This window comes from Larimichthys crocea, chromosome X, assembly GCF_000972845.2.
Source record: "Larimichthys crocea isolate SSNF chromosome X, L_crocea_2.0, whole genome shotgun sequence".
Classification (NCBI taxonomy): Eukaryota; Metazoa; Chordata; class Actinopteri; family Sciaenidae; genus Larimichthys; species Larimichthys crocea.
This window is the reverse complement of record NC_040020.1, coordinates 23,653,131-23,672,568: the sequence shown is the minus strand read 5'-3', so window position 1 is coordinate 23,672,568 and position 19,438 is coordinate 23,653,131. Positions and strand designations below refer to the sequence as shown.

Sequence of the window (19,438 nt, the reverse complement as noted above, 5' to 3'; positions counted from 1 at the left end):
TTATAACAAAATGGTGTACTGCAACATTTTTTTAGCAGCATGGATCTGGAGCTGACAATGTCAGACTGTGTGCCGCCACAAAATATTTTGACAACTATTTGATAGATTGCCAAATACATGCCAAACAAATTATAATCCAATTTACCACTGTACTTTATATTTGGTGCTAATTAGTACGTTAGTATGCTGACACTCAACATTGTACTTGCTCAGTACCATTTTAACATTATCTTAGCATTTAGCCCCAAGCACCATCTAGATACAGCACAGTTGAGAAGACTCACAGCTGCTAGCATGGTTTCATAATCACTTCTTCAGCATAACTCTGTGGGTTAATTAATCACTATTTTTCTTTTCATTTCCCTGAGAAATAAAAGATGATAGTAGTTAATGTAGGATCATGGCTGTATTATGAACAGATAATAATCAGAGGCTGTGCAAATGTGTCCTGTAATTCTTCTGGGCAAATGATAAGGGGTTGTTGTGAAGCTTTTTCAGTCATATTCAGTCTTTAAACCTCGAGGCAACCAAACAGAGGTTAATCAGATCTCAGCTTGTGTCCAGCTGGCAAGTCAGCTACTTTCTCCTCATGAGTCTTGTGCTGCTTTTGAGCCACAGCCATTTTGAGGCTCTCTCCACCACATTTAGTCACAAATGGCTCTTTTGCCCCTCTCCCTTCCTTAGTGCATGCTTTGACCAGATCTAATGGCTAATATAATATGTAACTATATCTGTAGCTGAGCTATACCAGTTATTTCCCTGTCTACCAGGATTGAGGAACCATCATCCGGCTGCATTATTGAGGATGAGGAGGCCAACATAGCAACAAGCAGAGGTGAATTTCTTCCAGGGACTGAGGAAGACATCCAAGAGAGCCCAAATCCCTTCAAACTCTCCTCATGGAGGTTGGATATGGCAAGACAGGAGTGTACCAGGCACTCTGAACGCTACCTTCACCGCATCCTCCACTAAAAACCGACCCGTTCCAATCCAGGCATGTTCGAGCGGCTTTTGTTTCCAACGTACATTAGTACAACATAATTTGTGAAGGTACACCAAGTAAATGGATATTATAACACTGCATTGAATGATATTTTTTAAGTGCACTTTAAGTGCATTCCTAATCCAGGATGTTATGGGTTTCATGACACAGATGTATAACAAAGCACTGCTGTGGACAGGGTCATCAGTGTTTTACCTTGACGACACAACATTGTCTGGACTGTAGAATTTTATGTTCCTAAGCCCAACTGATATAGACATATGTGACACCAGAAAGCTTAAATGGATATAATAGTCTCATCCCAGATTTGTGTATTATGTGAACACAAGAAACCTTTTGTCACTGTAATTGAGAAAGACATAACGTTCAATAGTGGAGGGAGTTTAAACAAGCTCTGGAGAGTATATTGTTCATACCCTCAAGACCCTTTCATTTTAGGTTTAAACCCTGACAAACATCATACACATAGGAAAGATATTTCTGTTTGTTTGTTTACTGCTTGAAATTATTTTTTTTATTACTTATATATGTTTAATGTATTATTGTTCTTTGCATTCTGTTATCTCCAAATGTCGAACATGTAAGAGAAGGCCTAATTTAATGTTGGACAATAATCTATTTGCCTTTGATATTTCTCTTGCTGGATGAGAGCACATAGCACATTTGTTTTGTTTTTTTGTTGTTGTTGGAAGTCTTTGAAACCATTAAAGATATTGCTGGAAGAAAATTAATGCTGCACTATGTTCACCAGCTAGTCGATAACTCTGTGTGTCTGTCCTTCTGGTACCAAGTAGTTAGTGTGCTAAAAACAGCTGTCTGAAGCTGGAAACAATGCTAACGAGAGCAGTTAGAGTGAACCAAGACATTAAAAATGTGGGCCATAAAACCAAAACAACAAGCTGAAAGACACAAAAAAAAGAAAAATGGAAATACAACTTTGATTCAAGGTAGCACACTGTGTAAAATGTAAATGAAAACAGGATGCAATGATATGAAAATTCTTCTCAGACACAACGTCCATGATTTCCAAAAACAATTTCAACTTCAGTTTCAATTATGGACCACAGCACACTTTTCCACTGTCCGTCAGTCCATCTCAGATGTGCTCAGACTCTGAGAAGTCAGCGATGCTTGGCTATTGTTGATATGGCTTTCACTTTGCATTGTAGAGTATTAACTTGCATTTGTTGATGCAGTGATGAACTGTGTTTACAGTGTTTCCAAGTCAATGTGATATTTTTTTATAAAATTATGTTTTTAAAGGTCCATTGTGGTCTAACATGCTACGGAATTCCTAATACAGGCTGTGGTCATCTCACAATTCGATTTCTGTCACGCCCTCCTGAAGGGCCTCCCATCCTGCACAGTGAAACCCTTTCAGATGATTTATGCCTGCCTGGTCTTTAATCAACTCAGGGCACGTTAGCCCACTGCTTATCGAGTGGTCTCCGGTTCTGCACCTACCTACTTAAATATCCTTATACAGGCATACATTTCTCCTTGATTGTTGCACTCCTCCAATGAATGACACATGGCTCTGCCATTCACCCAAAGCAATCCAAACATTTGTCATATGTTGTTCCCCGTTGGTGGAACATGCTACCAGATCATACCAGAGCAGGAGCATCCCTCCCTACATTCAAATGTACATACCTTCAAATGTGAGTAGCACTTATTGTTGCATTAACACGTCCTCATTGCACTTTACGTTTATTGTCACTTTAGATAAATACATCAGCTAAATCACTAAATGTAATTTTCTTTTCATAAAGTAGTGAACCTCACCACATTCTTACTTGTGAACAAGTGAGCCTTTGAAGATGCTCATCTAATCATACTATCACAGGTTACTGATTAGCTGAACATCCCATAACTTTCTTGTCTCTCTCACAACTTTATTGGAAGGGAGAAAAGGATTTACAAATCATTGCATTCTGTTTTGCACAGTGTCCCTATCTTTTGGGAACCAGGGTTGTAATTTTCCATGGCAATCAATTGTGAATAAAACATATGAATTATAGGGGCCTTAATTGACTAATAGCATATTATTATTGGACAAACATTTTTTCAATTACTTGTGGTTGTAATTATAGCCAGCACTGATTGACAGAGTATGATAAAGCATCGGAGGTCTAGCGGAATTTTTCGTATTTGTGTCGTGTACCTTTTCTCATTCACAAACACACAAGTCATCTGTATTAATGTAATATGTTTTAATTATAATCTATCATTAAATATTACATACAAATTATACAGTGCATTGTCACAATACATTTTATGTCAGTTCAGTACAGCAGGAAGTTACTTTGTTGTCCACCCCGCGAGCCAGAAAATTAATAGAAATCAACATGGCCGAGACAAGCAGGAGCTTGTGGTCTGGGGAATCACCGACCTCGCTCCGCCTGCTTGCAGATGGGATAATTCTTACTTCTTCACCGATGATTTAACTCGTCGGTGAAAGAAGAAAAATTGGGCGAGGCAGTCATGAGCTTTAAGAGTTTTTCTTTAACCAAAAGTGCCTTTCTTTTTCAGCATCACTCCAGATGACTTGCAGATCCTAATCTGAACAGTTAGGACGAGCAGTGAGTAAGTGTGAAACCAGTTCACATGGCTTGTGTTCATTGTGTAAAGACATACACACCACTGAGTGCCCAGTATCCTAATCTTCAAAACTTGAACCACAATGAACAAACTTCTCGTTTGTTAAAAACTAAAATTGTGATCTTCACTAGTGGCACCACTGCTTTCACCAGCCCAGGGCTTATTTGCTGCATGGGAGGGAATATGCAGGTCAATATGAAAAGGCAGAGAGGTATGAAGGGTGAAAAAACAAACAAAAAAAGAAAAAACATGGAATGCAACATCTCCTATCAAAACACAAAGTATCAGAGGCTTGTGACCGATGTGTGTGTCTGTGAGCAAACATTATGTGCACCCAGGTGTCCGAAAGAAAAGTCTGACATCTCACTGAAATCTTTCTGCCTCTCAACGGACGGTACAGAATCTTTATCATTTAGGCATTAACTCTTCCTCGACATCCACACAAGGCACGGAGGCAGACAAAGGAAGCTATGTTATGAAATTCTTCCTCTCTTGGCCTCGTCTCTCCACCCACTCACTCACTGTGTAATTAAAATATCCATAAGGAGAGGATGGGAGGGTGATGGTTATTTCCATTTCTGGGACCAGACACTGGTGCTCTCAGATTCTGCCCAGTCTTCCATCTGCACACATCAACACTTCTCACTCTCTCTTTCCTCGCTCCGGCTTCCTGCTGTTTCTCTTCTTCCTCTTTGGCGAGCTGTTCCTACCACCAGGTGAAGAAGGGTCTTCTGCTCTGGAAGCTCTGTGTGTAGGACTCACTGTTGGCTCTCTGAGGTGCTCTGGCTGTTTCGACAATTACTGGAGGCATCTGGACCAACTGCAGGGGTGTTTTACCGTCCTTCAGGGCTTGGCACAGGTTCAGGATCTTGGGATAAAAAAAAGGAGAAAGAAAATGTAAGTTTAGAAGTTTGAAAACAGGTGAATTTATGCTTTAAAGTAAAGAGATTAATCTAAGAAGGATCAGTTAGTACATCAAATTGCTGAAAAAGATGAGGCAGAAAGCTTCATTGTTTATTTAAATACAGTGCCAGCTTAAAACTCACCTGCCCCCTCATTACGGCTACTTGTTTGTGAAACTGTCCTCTGTCGAAACCAGGGTCTTTCTGTGAGACACAGCAGACAATACACGTTGAACATAATGTTCACAGCTAAAAAGGACTGAGTCATCCTCTCCATCAGCGTCCATTACTCAGCCAGATTCTCACATTTCACTCACTTACATTGTCACCACTTCAGTCTGGAAATGCTAAATAAAATACTGCTGAATACTTTTACATCTGAGTCTCTGCATACCTTGAATAATTCATACAAGTCCTCTTCCAGGTCTTTGATGAAATTTGGGTCGGAGAGTTTGGGCAGGACCAGCTCCCTGATCTCTTGGGAGAAAGGAACTTTGGCCTGGGAAAGCCACGCCCAGTAGAACGGGTCTGGTGATTGGACAATGAAACTCTTAATTATCTTGTACACTCCTTATAAAGAGCCGGAAAGTTAATAATACAGTGACAAGGGGTGGGGGGGGGGTCTTTAAACAAACGTTGCTTACAGGCTCTCCAGGAGTCAGGGTGTTTGAGGGGAAAGGCAAGACCGTTGTCTATAGCTGCCAGCTTGATGATGGGATCCTTTACTACCACCCAGTCTGTGTCCTACAGAGATAAAGATACAGATAATAAATAGAGATATACTGGTATCAACACTTTAAAAAAAAACTGTGTGTGTGTATGTGTCCTCACCCTATTTCCAACAGGATCCATGGGACAGTCATACTTCAGCAACCAGTTGTCATTTCCCCTGTCTAGAAGAACACCAAAAATCCAATTTAGAAATCCTATTTTAAAAAAAACCCAGAGTTGCACAGTTTGTGCTGAGCGGGCTGACTACATGCCTGTGTTCCTGATGATGTAATCGAGGACTACGAGCCGCTCAAACTGAAGCTGGAGCTGACGGTTGGTGTTTTCAGGCAATGGCTCTGCCTCAAACCTCCGCAGCCAGAAATCTGCGTCCTTGTATCCGTCAACAAAGAGCTGGAAGGAACCAACCTGCGGGAAAAGCAACAGATCAGGGTGTTTAGGTTTTACATCGCAATGTCCCCTAAAATCCCACAAGATGTGTTTTTTTTTTGTTAGATAAGATTAGAGAGACTTTAATGATCCCACACCAGGGAAATTCACTTGTCACAAGCAGCTCGTATAGACAAGGTGGATGAGAAATTATTCATATATATATGAAATGTATAGAAAAAGATCAAGCTGAATAAAGTCATGCTTGTGTTTAGGAGTCTGACCACGGTTGGTGGTCAGCGCTTCTTCTTACATGGTGAGAGTAGCAGTCTGTTGCTGAAAAGCCCGGCAGTGTCATAGAGGAATGTGAATCGTTCCCAATTGACAGATGCCAAAATATCTAATCCATCAGAATCATTTGCCTCTGAGCTTTTCAAATCTTTTCTTCAGTATCAGCATGTTTGTCTGACAGTTAAGCATTGCAAACCAATAACATCAAACTCATGCTGTGGCAGGAGGAAGAGGAAGGAAGCCCAAAGCGTGGTTTACCTTCACGAAGAAAGATGATACATACATTGCTTTTCGTTATCCAGAAAATTGCAATTATAAGTAGGGGTTGAAACACCAGCAATCTGCTGAAACATCTTGTCTACGCAACATAGGCTTAAATTCCAGGAATTTGACACTCACACACTATGCACGAGTGCAGCACGTCTGTTACCGAGGGTAAAGATGTTATAATAACATTAGCAGCACACAGTCACAAGCATTTTCTAATCTGTTTCTACGCCATGTTTAAAGAATAAAACAAGATGCTAAAAACCTGTGTAGGCCTACTATATTTTCCCTACTCAGAAAATTTATCAGGAATCAGTCAGGAAATCAATATAATAATATTCATAATTATTCAAATCAAATCCCTCCCTTGTCTTTTTGTTGCTTAGCAATGTATTTTTTTGATTGAAATGCCCAGTAAAAGCTTCAAAATTGAGTCAGTCAAGACTGAACTTTGAACCTTTGTGCTGCATTCTCCTGTGAATCACAGCAGATGTGTGAATTTCTGCCGCAGCCAGCTATGACATTTGATGGCAGAATTGAATTATTAACTGTAAATATCACAATTAATGCCAAACAACTGGCAAAGTTTTGAAAGCCATTCAGAGAAACATTCGATAGTTTTTTTTTCCAAGACTTTTGAGGGTGAAATTTGGTTAAAGTTACACAGAAATTCACCAGTGAATGTAATGTAATGTAATGTAATGTAACGTAATAAAACAATTCATCAGATTACCTTTGGTGGCAGTCCAATCCTGTGGAAGCGCTGACCCACTTTAGGCACCTTCTCCAGGGCTAGCCTCTTTCCTCGAGACTTCACCCTGTCTATAGCACTGTAGTTGAATGTTTCACTCGCCAGATACACCACCTAGAGCGCAAAAGATTGATTAAGAGACTTGCTATTTGTCAGATGGTTTGCTGCCTTTGTCAGGTGGTGCGTGTCCGTCTCTACCTTGGTCCTGGGAACGATGTTGAGCTCCAGTTTCTGATCGACCAAGCTTGCCCCGGCCTCCGAGAGGTAACCCTGGTTCAGGACCAAACAGTCACGGCCAAAGCAGCAAGGACAACAAAGTTTCTGGAGCCACTTTGTCCACTTGGGGTTAAGCTGGCCATAGGGCTCTTCATTCTTAGGTTTGAACACGCCGATGATTTTCTGTAGGGGACAGTGAGAAGGACAGTCGGGGAAGAGAAAGGGCAGAGAATTAGGGAAGGAACGTTTAAGAAAGGAGAAGGAAGGTTCTGTTGGGTATAAAGCATGAACTGAAGTTAAAACTACAAACTGTCTTTACAGAAAGATTAAGGGTGTTTTAAGTTGTGTATAGGAAGTCACATGTTGCATTACGGTAGTATGACACACACGCTTACACACACACACACCGATTACAACGTGAAACTTGGTCATCGAAAAGAATTATATTCTTACAGGGAGCTAGCACATGACTCCTAAGCACATTGGTGAGTAAGTAAAGAAACAGGAGAAGGGGAGGTGATTGGATAAAAACCTCGGACACGCTCGGAATACTTATTTCTGTTGTGTAAGCCTTCAGTGAGTGGAGAAAGTGGCACATAAAAGGCCTCGACTATCTTGTCATTAAGAGAATGAATATACAATAAGTGAAATATGTGAGGATCCAGTCACAACGCCCAAACACACACTTCCTTTTTCTTTTAAAACCATGTACTGAACATTGAGCACTGTAGATATGAGGACAGTATCTGTGAGTTGCTCAAGACTTTTACTGGTCGGCTCCAGCAGTGCTGATTAAAGTTTACTGTCAATATTCTTGCACGATTAGAAAGAGACAAAGTGTTGACGCCTCGATTTGTCGCAGAAAAAAAAAAAAAGTGATTACAAGTGCCGCGGCAAATCAGACGTGTGTGCTCAGCATCTTCTGTTCGATTAGGTGTTCAAGACTTTGTTCTTTTGCTCAGACTTGCAATCAGGGCGCCAAATGGCTGAGTCAAGGCTCAGATTTCACCAAGCATTTGGCGTGTAGGTTGTGCTAATTCTGTGTCTTGCTTGCAAGGCAGGTGAAAAGCAATGAAACCAGTAAAGCTGCTGTTGTTGTTGTTGTTGTTGTTGTTGTTGTTGTTGTTGTGGCAGCTGGTCAGAGATGGAGGTTCACTAACAAACTACCTGCCAGCACAGCTGCAGTCACACTGATGATCAAAGTGTTTAGAAGGAGCTAAGAAACTGTATGTCTTGTAATACGGTGAAAAACGGGAACAAACTGGCAACATCATTTATGCAACCGTCAACTGATTTTCTCAAGTCTTATAGATTTCATTTGGAAAAAACCTTTCCTCATGTTGTTTAAACTGTTCATTGGTATTCATACTGTCTGTGTTGTTGTCCTTGTTGGACAATAAAGTCATATTCTATCATTTTCTACTCCATGAGAGAGAGAGTTGATCAGTTTGAACTACAAAGTGCAGGTTCGTGTTGTGTTTACATGCCTGCCAGCCTATCTGCCAAGTCATCACAGGCTACTTTAGTAGAGGCCTTTTCTTTTTAAGCGACATGAAAACAGTCTTGCAGTGGCTGCATCACAAACACATCACCCAGGACTTCACAGACCAGTCATGAGACAGCTAAATGGAGCATCACAGCAGCAGTAAGGGTAGATGAAAGCTAGCAGCTCCTCTTCTTACCCCCTGTGAGTCTTTGACAAAATAGCTCCCGCTGGATCCTTGGTAGATCCTCTCCGGGTAGATGCCCTCCTCTATGGCTCGCTCGGCCTTTCGGATGATCTCTCTGAACTCGGGATCCTCCGGGAACTCGTTTCTGTGGGGCTCCCGCGGCGAGCTCCCACGGTCCCGATCGAGGAGCGGCTGTCTCTCCCGGTTGCGCCCAGGACTGCCGGCCGGGATGCGCACCACCGAGCCCGGTGTGCTTCCAAACGCGCCTCGGGGGCTTGTGGGCTCTGTGGGACAGTAGCTGAAATCACCGGAGTCCCGGAGAGGAGAGACAAGCGGACTCGTCTCGTCCATGACGCTGGAGGGTGGACGAGGGGTTACTTCAAGTCCCCGGAGAGTGCGAAGAAAAGACAGAAGAGGGACGAAACAGAAGAAGGGGACAAAGTGGGACGCTTGTTTTGTTGGCTAGTACCAACTGCGGCTAACAAGGAAACAGAAAAAAAAAAGAAAAGTCAGATGACTGTCAGCTTCCGGGAAGAGGCGGGATCCATTAAATGTTTTGATGGTTAACCAATCAGCGTTCAAGAGCTCCTGTCAATAACATGCTCTCTATTGCTGATTGGACACAATAATTCCTCCCACGTAAGACACGTGACACCGTAGTTAACCCAATAAGTCCACACATAAAGAAGTCTTTGATAAACATGACAGAGAGGAGTACAGTTACATGGGGTCAACAAGTGTTTTAACGCTTCTTCTTCTTCTTCTTCTTCTTCTTCTTCTTATTATTATTATTATTCTTATTATTATTTTATTTTTTTTACAAAATGTAATAAATAAATGTTGAGAGTTGTTATATGTGTCAAGATTCAGTGGACCAACATGCTGTGAATCATGTACATGTTTCTGTTCTGTCAGTTCTGTCATATATATATATATATATATGAGGAATTTAAAGGAATATTTCTTTAACTTTGACAGTGTTCATTTTCTCACTTTCCCCCCCTGTGTCTCAGGACAGTTTAATCATATCTTCAAGATCAGTAAGTATCTGACACCGTTTTGACACATGCACATTCAATTTTTCATTGATAACAATACATTGTCTTAATCTATACTGTTGGTTCATGTCAGGGTAATATTCATACATTTCAGACAACGTATGTCTTATGTAAGTATGTCTGAATAATCAAAGGTCAAATGTAATATATTACTCATTTGAAAAAAAAAGAAACATGTGATAGTGATGCTTGCAGCCACATAACGGTCAGAGTACCTTGTTGAGGTGCAAATGTTATGTATGTTCACAAATACATGATGTTGCATCTACATATTCACGTGTGAGTGTCATTGCTACGTGTTATCTCTTCCTCTCCCTGTATTAACATACATTTATAATCATATTCTCATTCTCCAAAAAATAAATGAATGGCTCCCCTCTCCGTTGGAAGGTTAAAGGTCAGAGATAGTAACATCTGAAGCTCTCTGGAGTTGATGTCATACTCAACAGGGCAGATTTTGGTTTGAATGAGGAACTATTGAAGGATATTCTACAAGACTGGCACACCCCAACTTTGTAAATCCAATGAGTAATACAGTCGCTTCCTGTCACTGCTGGGGAAGTCCAAGTCACGTCTTGAGTCCATGAGGTCCTCATAAGTCTTCATGAACTGCAATTTAACAAGCTTCTAGTCCTTCAGCTCTCAACAACTAATGTTTAAATATGTTCCTTTCAAAGTTTTAATAGTTCTTCGCCATGTTTAGGTCTATCAATGAAGATCAAAGTACCTATTCCTAGATCAAAGTATGATCCAGACTCAAGGTTAAAGCGTACCTAAATCTTAAGGAGATGCTGGTGCTGCATCTCAGATAATAAAAAAAAAGTAGGTGAATACAGATGTTGCTGGTGTTTGGATAATCTGTGATGTTTGTGGCTCTTCCTGAGGTTTCTTCCACATTTTTTCCCTGTTAAAGGGTTTTTGTGGGCAAGTTTTTCCTCACTGGAACTGAGGGTCTAAGGACAGAGGGTGTCACTCCCTGTACAGATTGTAAAGCCCTCTGAGGCAAATGTACTTTGTGACTTTGGGCTATACAAATAAAATTGATTTGATTTGATTTAGCAATATCTTGTGACTGACTGATATTTGAAAATGTACAGACTGGTAACTTTTTCCACTTGATGCTGATCGTTTATGACGTTTATTCATTTTCTCCGTACGACGGTCCGACGCCAGCCTGCTGAGCGTGTGTGGACGTGCCGCGGTGCGCATCCTCCTGCCTCCCTCCTGCTCCGGCTCACACACAGCTCGACCTCCGATTGGTGGAAACCAACAGGAAGAGAGCGCTCGGGGCCGTGAGATCTGTCAAGTTCCGTGCAGACCAGCCAAGTCTTACAAACCTACAGCTACCGCACGCTGTCCTCTATCTAAAATACTAAAATACTGCGCCCGTGTCTCTGCAGCCGGATTTATCGTTGCGGCGGGATCAGGACAAATCTGCGGTGGTCGCTGCGGCATTTAAAGAATCACTCGCTCCAGATTATCCGGAAATACAGCGCAGAGGGCATCGGTGTGAGGATGGCTGCGTACAAGCTGGTCCTGATCCGCCATGGAGAGAGCTGCTGGAACCAGGAGAACCGATTCTGCGGCTGGTTCGACGCGGACCTGAGCGAGACCGGGGAGCAAGAGGCGAAGAGAGGAGGACAGGCACTGAAAGGTACCAGATAATGTCACAGGGTAGGGCCTAATCAGGCTTTCTCTCTCGGTCATTGGATTAGGCCACTGTGAGCTTATGCAACTCTGCCGGATGAGGGAAACAGGTAGTCGGCCCACTGCGACACAAGACAAGGCAGCAGCAGCAGCATGTGGGGAGACAGACAGAGAGGCAGCAGGGTCATCATTGTGTTTGTTAGGCTGGATGGTTCTGTTAGTGTCTGAATCAACATAATGTGGAGTGAGCACGTTTCTGGAGGCCTCTCCACGCCTGATGTGTCTTCTAAATAAATGATTCATATGTGTTATGTAGTGAATTTAACAGCAGAGGTGATCTTTACACATGTGACACATATCTGTAATGATTTTATTGTAACGTTGGAACATTTTTCATATTTCATATTTGGATGTAGTGTCTAAAACAAAAATATGGTCAGGTCCCACAGGATCAGACACAACTTTATTGGCGGCAGAGAAACTCTTATGCACCATCAAACAAATGCAAGCAAATGATCTAACATGTCGATTGTGTCTTTGCTGCTCTTACTGCTCTTTGCTGAGTGAAATGTTGCTGGATTTGTATGTGGAGGGAAGAGGGGAAAGGCACAGGGCAGATTTGCAATCCTCCTCTCAGTCCTCAACATTGTTTGACGTGTTTCTTTCTGTCACTCCTGTTGGTTTTGCGTGACCCAAAACTCCCCTGCAGACACATTCTGCAGAGCCCACAGTCTGCCAGAATGCCATACTGTATAGCACTGCCCCTGACTAAGCAAAAGCAGCTGTATAAATTATAGGAGAGAAGCAATAAACAAAGAAGATACTCATTGGGAATATGAATTATGTGCTTCACTACAACCTTTCTTTGCCTCACATGCTAATTTGCACATCTTCTTTATGTCCTGTCTCTGCTTCACGTCAGATGCTGGCTATGAATTTGATATTTGCTACACCTCTGTCCTGAAGAGGGCCATCCGCACCCTGTGGTTTGTTCTGGACAGCATCGACCAGATGTGGCTGCCTGTCCACCGGACCTGGCGCCTCAATGAGCGCCACTACGGTGGCCTGACCGGGCTGAACAAGGCTGAAACAGCAGCTAAACACGGAGAGGCCCAGGTTAAGATCTGGAGGCGCTCTTTCGACATTCCTCCCCCGTCCATGGATGAGGAGCATGACTACTATCAGAACATAAGCAAGGTGACGCCACAGAAAAACAGAGGAGCATTGTGTCTTTTTTTTTTCTCAGACATCTTTATTACATCAGTGTAAGCTCCTCCTCAAACATTAACTTTGGCTTTCATTGTAGGACCGGCGTTACGCCGACCTCACCGAGGATCAGCTTCCCAGCTGCGAGAGTCTCAAGGACACCATCGCCAGGGCACTTCCCTTCTGGAACGAAGAGATTGTTCCTCAGATCAAAGAGGGAAAGAGGGTGCTGATTGCTGCCCATGGAAACAGTCTGCGGGGCATCGTCAAGCATCTCGAGGGTAAGAGACAGAACAGAGACTTTTGAGGCGCTCTTAAATTCCAGAAAGTTAGTGAACATTTATTGATGACCTTGATATTATTCAACACTGAATCAAGGAGTATTTAACACAATTACAGCCTGAATTGATTACAGACGCTGAATTTAATGAATTTTGTACAAAAGTTAGCTGGATGCTGAAGTATTTTCTTACCGTCTGTGGGGCTCATAGTTGATTTACACTGTCACATTAATCTTTGGTCCATCAAAGTTCAAGTTCAAATTTGGGGGTAGTCGGTTTGATGTTGGATAACTTGAAAATATTAGCCATATCATATACTCTTATATTCAGATAAAATATTCATCTATCATTGGTTGACTGACCGTCAAAACAAATATGTCCCATAACCTGTCCTCCATAAAACCTCTGCATGTCTGTTACTGTTTCCCAGGTATGTCAGAGGAGGCCATCATGGAGCTGAACCTGCCCACAGGTATCCCCATCGTGTATGAGCTGGACAAGAACTTGAAGCCTTTAGGACCCATGCAATTCCTGGGAGATGAGGAGACCGTCAAGAAGGCCATGGAAGCTGTTGCTGCTCAAGGAAAAGCCAAGAAATAGACACCCCACCACCACGACCCCCGATGGGCTAGAGTACAGACCAATCATGTGCTGTTCAGTTCTAAAGTTATTATGTCATTTCCTGTTACTGTCATCACAGATTTGCATACATACAAACACACAATGTGCACTTTATTTTGATACCCAGCTTTCGCACAAACAAACTAGATCTAGAGTTTGATTTGATTGGTCTTTATTTTGTGACATATTCAAACATTTCATTATTAGACAATGGATTTCAGCTGTATTATGATTTAAGCAATGACCAAAATGCAAAATTAGGGACCAGCACCAGAATAGGAGCAAACGTAGACTAACCCTGCAGAGTCGTTCCAAGTATTCCTCCCTATTTACGATCCCTGTAAGTGAACCTCAGTGAAAACAGTATAACCTATAAAGTAACACTGGCTGTTGTTAAAAGGACAAGTTCTCTGCACTGCTGATTTTGTTTGCTGTGGCATTGTGAAAACAAATAAATGTTGTAAACCATTATGTGATGAAATCTTTTATCAGCGTTTGATTTTATTTTCCAGTGGCTTTATGAATCATGCATTTATGGAGGAATGGTTGGGTGCAGTTTCAAATGACAAAGAATATTAAACATTTACTAGAGACTATGCTGCATACATAATACATGGCATGTATTATCAGAGTAATGTTATACTGATAGTACAGGGGATAACAAAAATACATCGTAACTACTGTGACTTAGGATAAGGATTGTACTCAAACTACATTCTCCTTGGCTTTGTTTGAACCTCAGCTGGGGCCTTTCTGTGTGGAGTTTGCATGTTTACCTGTGTCTGTGAGTTCCCTGCAGGTACTCCAGCTTCCTCCCACAGTCCAAAGACATGTAGTTAATAGGTTAATTGATACTTCAGAAGCCATAGAGCTGTGACTGTAAGTGTGAATGGTTGCGTGTCTCTATCAAGTCAAGTCAAGTCAACTTTATTTTCAATGCTGCCATATGTACAGGACATACAGAGTCCAGTTGAAATAGTGTTTCCCTCACATCCCTGGTTCAAACGATAATATACATGAAATATAAAATATAAACAAGGTAAAAGATATCTAAAAAAAAGAAATACGCCAAATCTAAAAAATATAAACATGATAAATATGGCAAATATAGCAGCACAACGTGTTATAATGTATCTGTGTCAGCCCTGTGATGAACTGGTAACCTATCCAGGGTGTACCCTGCCTCTTGCCCAATCTCAGCTGGGATTGGCTGCAGCCACCTGTGACCCTCCTCAGAAAATGGGTGGATGGATGGATGATTTTAGTAGCTGTAAATTATTATGTTCTCTTTGGCAGTATCTTCCTAGAGAACACAGATTTTGGACATCAAAACCACAGATGTATAGATTTCAAAGTCATAGAATAACTCTTGGGACAGCATCAATATTATTTATTATTTATTTATATATTTATTAAGAAAACATTCTGTTGTAGTCCAATCAGAACAGGTCTTTCTGTGGTGGTTTTCTACAAAAACAACAATGACAGCAATAATTATAATGACAACAAGAATTTCCAGGTTAAATCTGCAAAAGTGAAAATCATGGTTTTGGTTAATGATTGATTTTATTTGATCTGGAAATGTTAATGCTAATGCTAAAGATTAGGGAATTACATGCCATAACACACTAACCAATAATCAAGAAAATGATTATAATAATTACAGTGTTAGTATCATTTTCATTATAAGTTGAAGTGAAGTATGTAAATGTACGTATATAACCTATAAAAGTGTATGGAAGTTTGTGTTATGCAGAACATATGACATGTGACTGGTGCCCATGTGTGCCTCAACAAACATGGCGGACCAAAACGTCCTTCCGCTCAGCGTGAGACCGGCCAATCAGAATCAACTCGAGCGCTTCGTCACAGCCAATCGACTGACGATCTGCTCTTCTCGAAAACATGTCGCCCATGAAGCTGTGTGTTCCAGGTGAGCCTCGTACATTTGAAGTTTCTTTTACTTATGAAGGAGTTAAAACCAGTTTTTAGACCGCTGTTTTCCTTCAGTGCTCTGTTTGGGACTTGTACACGTCGCTGGGTTGATTTAAAAACTTCAGACTGACTGTTAATTATTCCCAGCTGCCATGCGTGAGCTCGGCTTTGACTTTTAGCGTTAACTGGCATTACATTCACTTACTTTTTAATATGTGGTTATTTTAATCAATATAAGGTGTGTGTGTGTGTGTGTGTGTGTGTGTGTGTGTGTGTGTGTGTGTGTGTGTGTGTTGTGTGTGTTGACTTTTACTTTCCACGGCAGGTTTCATCTGCTGCCCTGCCCATCGCCTCAGGCAGGACAGCAGCATTCCTTCTCTCACTTGTTTTGACTCACCCATGTAAAAACTACTTTTATTTTTTTTTATGCGTGCAGTGTGAAATGTCAACTAAATGTTAAACACTGTGCAATTATGTCAAGAGCGATGGTGACCTTTAAGATGTGTCAAAAGTAATATGTGTTACCAGTCTGTCTGTTAGGACCATGCAGGAATAACATTTAATGACACCTTAGTGATAAGGTTACATGACTTTTTGTTAAGTCTGGGCATGAATAGTTACAGATCATTGCATCAACCTTATCCATGTGTAATTCATCTGATGTGATCAATTCTGTCTGCAGATGACAGCCTAAATAAAACACACACCCATGCCATTTTGTTAGTGTAAGAGAAGCTCTGGTGTTTTACTACAAAGGTTGATGTCTTTTCCCCCTTTTTGTTTATCTCCAGGTGACAAGCTATGCAGTGTAGAAGACTGTATTCCCGGCACGGGGGTGTACCTGCGACATGGCTACATATATTCCTCACTAGCAGGCTATGTGCTCAAGAAAAATGAAGGAGAGGAGGTGAGGGGTGTGTTTGGTACGAGCAACGTGATGAAAGGCGTGTAGGAGTGCCAGATTGAAGGTGTTTCGCAACCTTTGGTGAATGTGACTGAAGTGAAGCTCGTTGGTTCAAGCGCCTGTGATGAAATATGCACCATGTTTTGTGTGACCGGTCTTTTCTTCAGGCGCTTTAGGACTCGATTCCTAGAAACTGAACTTGTTTTTATGCATCTATACATGTGGATTTTTGTCTCTTTCTAGTTACCAGTGATCTCAGTAGTCAGGGAAACAGAAGCACAACTATTACCAGATGTAGGAGCAATAGTCACCTGTAAGGTATGCAGAGAAATCAGATACTCTTTTGTTTCATGTTTCTATGATTGGATGATCTGATAAAGTGATTTTTGCACAGATGAACCCTAAGCGTTCTTCTTTGCTTTGACAGGTGACGAGTATCAACCCCAGGTTCGCCAAGGTTCACATCCTTTATGTTGGCTCCACGCCACTGAAGGATCGCTTCAGAGGGACTATCAGGTAACTCACTATAAGGTCTCCTTAGTGAAACAATGTTTTCTGGGATGTTTCTCTGCATCGTTCCTAATACTGAGCCCACTCCCTGTCGCTCTACAGAAAAGAAGATGTGCGCGCAACAGAGAAAGACAAGGTGTGTTTGACTCCATGTATTCAAATGGATCATCAATCAGCTTCTGTTTACTTATTAGCCTAAGATGACATATTTAGCTTAAAGCTTTGGTTTTTATTGTTACAGGTGGAGACGTACAAAAGTTTCAGACCCGGAGACATCGTCTTGGCGAAAGTGGTATCCTTCATCTGGCCCTCTGGTCTAAGACAAATCAATCTCTTTTTAAAGAGACAGATGAAAACAATTTATCAGCTATTAAAACTATTCAGCTTACGCTTCTGTGAGTATTTAATTTCCTCTCAAATTCCAAAACACCAGTTCACGGAAACAAAATCACCTCAAAAGATATTTGCTATTGTGATCTCTACAAGTGTGTCTGTGTTTATTGAAAAGGTGTGATGATTATAATCTGTGGTAGACGCACATTTTCACCAGTTACATCTACCTGTATACATTCACTGTGAGTGAACTCATTGGACAGTGCCGCTTCCGTGGGATGGATATAAGCTTTTTACTCATGTGTTGTTAACCCCCTTGACTTGTGATGTCAGATCTCTCTCGGTGACGTGCAGTCTAACTACTTGTTGACAACAGCAGAGAATGAACTGGGAGTGGTGGTGGCACACAGTGAATCAGGTAATGCTCAGAATTCATGCTCAAGGCGTTTTCTGTGTTTTTATGTAAAACCTCATAAACTCTGCAGCATTCCAGCACAGCAATGCAGATTGGTAGTATCCAGTTTGAGCACCAGGTGGTGCAAGAGTTAACTGTCCAGATAACTGTAGATGGTTCATGTCATGTCATTTGTCTCCATTTCATCACACCTCGGTCCCATTTTCTTTTGTCAATCAGGTGCCCAGATGGTTCCCATCAGCTGGTGTGAGATGCAGTGCCCGCAGACACACGTCAAAGAGTTCCGCAAAGTGGCGCGAGTGCAGCCGGAATACCTGCAGGCCTGAGAGCCCTGAAACTTCTCTCTTCCACAAGGAACACACAGCTTCCCCTTCCTCCTCGTCGTCAAGCGGCCTCCCGACTCTGATGTTTCCCGAGAGACTGCACAACGTGTATATCGCTGACTACTTCTGGTTACATGTCTTTCTTAAGTGTTTTTTTCAATAGCTCCTTCCCTCTGCACAGTGTCATCATTTGATTGTGCCAGCTTGAAAACACAGAAGCATCAGACCAAACGGCAAAATTGTCAGGACGTATTCCAAACAATGTAGCGACTGTTGAAAAGATTATTTTTTAAACTAAATTCAGTGCAGTGGTTTTTCTGAAGTTGCCTTTAAATTGCCTGATTAGAACTGTGTCTGACTCAGTTCTCGTAAGATGTTACATCACAGCTGCTAAACATTCTACGTGACCACTATGTTGAGAAGCTAAACACATCTGAGTAATGATAATGAGTGTTAATAGCAGATCATCAGGTCGCTCAAAGGATGAAGCAGTCTGTGCATGACGCTGGTTGCATTAAACACGAGGCTCGGTTAAGAAGAGACCCAGACACACTCTCATGTAAAATAACTGGAGAGATCATTCAAAAGGCAGCGGCTGTATTTGGTCTGAAATATGGAGGATTCAACCAAACAGTGACGCAGCACTCTGAAACTTCATTTGCATGGTGTCATGTATAGGGTTGTTTTTTTAAACCTTCTTCATAAAAGTGACATTAATTTAGTTTAAGGACATTTTAATCTCCTCAGGCTCTTTTTTTCCTTTCTTTTCCAGTTTCAAGTAAACTGATGGACACATTGTCCACACGGCAGTTTTAAAGGAAATGAATGTGATTAGAAAGCCTGACGTTCAGTCAGAGTTACAACACAGCTACCATGCGCGGAATATTGAAGTACATGTGATAGTCAAACTTTAGCACATTATCAAGACCAAACAAATGAGCCTACAACAAACAAGCGGAAAGTAAAATGAACTTTGACTTTTCTTTTTTTAAACTTTACAACAAATGTTATTCATGTGCAAGATTGGAATAAAATGACTATCAGAACCATCAGTGTGTTTCCTCTTTTTATCCAGACTGCTCAGGCATGTGCTTTTGTGTTCAGTGAAGAAACAAGTGTGATTCTAGCTGCTCATTTATTCAACCGGCGGGAAAATCATCTTATCAAACACAAAACACAAAGCATTCTTTCGCACACACTCTTTATTTCCTCCATACTTTCATTCATGCTATGAACAATCCTGGACTGATTACACTGACAGTAAAGGTTGTGGGTATGTGTAAAATCAATGTCATCTAACACGTCTAAGTTGCTTTCCATGAGAATGAAAGTAATGAAAAGAATCCAAACTTCTGGGGAACACGTTTTTTTTTTCTTGCCTTTATTGGACAGAGGTGGGATAGAGA

General features: G+C 41.5%; 3 protein-coding genes across 3 annotated transcripts; 2 read left to right on the top strand and 1 right to left on the bottom strand.

Moving 5' to 3' along the window:
• Positions 1 to 3,197: 3,197 nt before the first annotated feature.
• On the bottom strand, positions 3,198 to 9,336 carry pi4k2a (phosphatidylinositol 4-kinase type 2 alpha). The gene is made up of 9 exons (XM_027283482.1): positions 8,812 to 9,336; positions 7,112 to 7,312; positions 6,896 to 7,027; positions 5,490 to 5,643; positions 5,338 to 5,399; positions 5,151 to 5,250; positions 4,901 to 5,034; positions 4,651 to 4,710; positions 3,198 to 4,472 (listed from the first exon to the last, which is right to left on the bottom strand). The coding sequence occupies exons 1-9, from the start codon at positions 9,148 to 9,150 to the stop codon at positions 4,311 to 4,313; spliced, it is 1,344 nt and encodes a 447-aa protein (XP_027139283.1). The 5' UTR covers positions 9,151 to 9,336; the 3' UTR covers positions 3,198 to 4,310.
• Positions 9,337 to 11,099: 1,763 nt separating this feature from the next.
• pgam1b (phosphoglycerate mutase 1b) lies at positions 11,100 to 14,093 on the top strand. The gene is made up of 4 exons (XM_010742014.3): positions 11,100 to 11,511; positions 12,427 to 12,701; positions 12,811 to 12,991; positions 13,422 to 14,093. Exons 1-4 carry the CDS (start codon positions 11,373 to 11,375, stop codon positions 13,589 to 13,591), a joined length of 765 nt encoding a protein of 254 aa, XP_010740316.1. The 5' UTR covers positions 11,100 to 11,372; the 3' UTR covers positions 13,592 to 14,093.
• Positions 14,094 to 15,460: 1,367 nt separating this feature from the next.
• Positions 15,461 to 19,084, top strand: exosc1 (exosome component 1). Its single transcript, XM_010742015.3, has 8 exons — positions 15,461 to 15,545; positions 16,339 to 16,454; positions 16,695 to 16,769; positions 16,879 to 16,967; positions 17,064 to 17,097; positions 17,203 to 17,253; positions 17,628 to 17,712; positions 17,929 to 19,084. Exons 1-8 carry the CDS (start codon positions 15,518 to 15,520, stop codon positions 18,033 to 18,035), a joined length of 585 nt encoding a protein of 194 aa, XP_010740317.1. The 5' UTR covers positions 15,461 to 15,517; the 3' UTR covers positions 18,036 to 19,084.
• Positions 19,085 to 19,438: the final 354 nt, after the last annotated feature.

Bases quoted from the DNA above. Each gene is read 5' to 3' on its own strand.
- exosc1 (XM_010742015.3), top strand. From the start codon at position 15,518: ATGTCGCCCATGAAGCTGTGTGTTCCAG. The intron at 16,455-16,694 runs GTGAGGGGTGTG...GTCTCTTTCTAG, and splicing joins AGAAAAATGAAGGAGAGGAG to TTACCAGTGATCTCAGTAGT. The intron at 17,254-17,627 runs GTATCCTTCATC...TTGTGATGTCAG, and splicing joins ACATCGTCTTGGCGAAAGTG to ATCTCTCTCGGTGACGTGCA.
- pi4k2a (XM_027283482.1), bottom strand. From the start codon at position 9,150: ATGGACGAGACGAGTCCGCTTGTCTCTCCTCTCCGGGACTCCGGTGAT. The intron at 7,028-7,111 runs GTAGAGACGGAC...TTTGCGCTCTAG, and splicing joins ACATCGTTCCCAGGACCAAG to GTGGTGTATCTGGCGAGTGA. The intron at 4,711-4,900 runs GTATGCAGAGAC...TGTGTCTCACAG, and splicing joins ACTTGTATGAATTATTCAAG to AAAGACCCTGGTTTCGACAG.
- pgam1b (XM_010742014.3), top strand. From the start codon at position 11,373: ATGGCTGCGTACAAGCTGGTCCTGATCCGCCATGGAGAGAGCTGCTGG. The intron at 11,512-12,426 runs GTACCAGATAAT...GCTTCACGTCAG, and splicing joins AGGAGGACAGGCACTGAAAG to ATGCTGGCTATGAATTTGAT. The intron at 12,702-12,810 runs GTGACGCCACAG...CTTTCATTGTAG, and splicing joins ACTATCAGAACATAAGCAAG to GACCGGCGTTACGCCGACCT.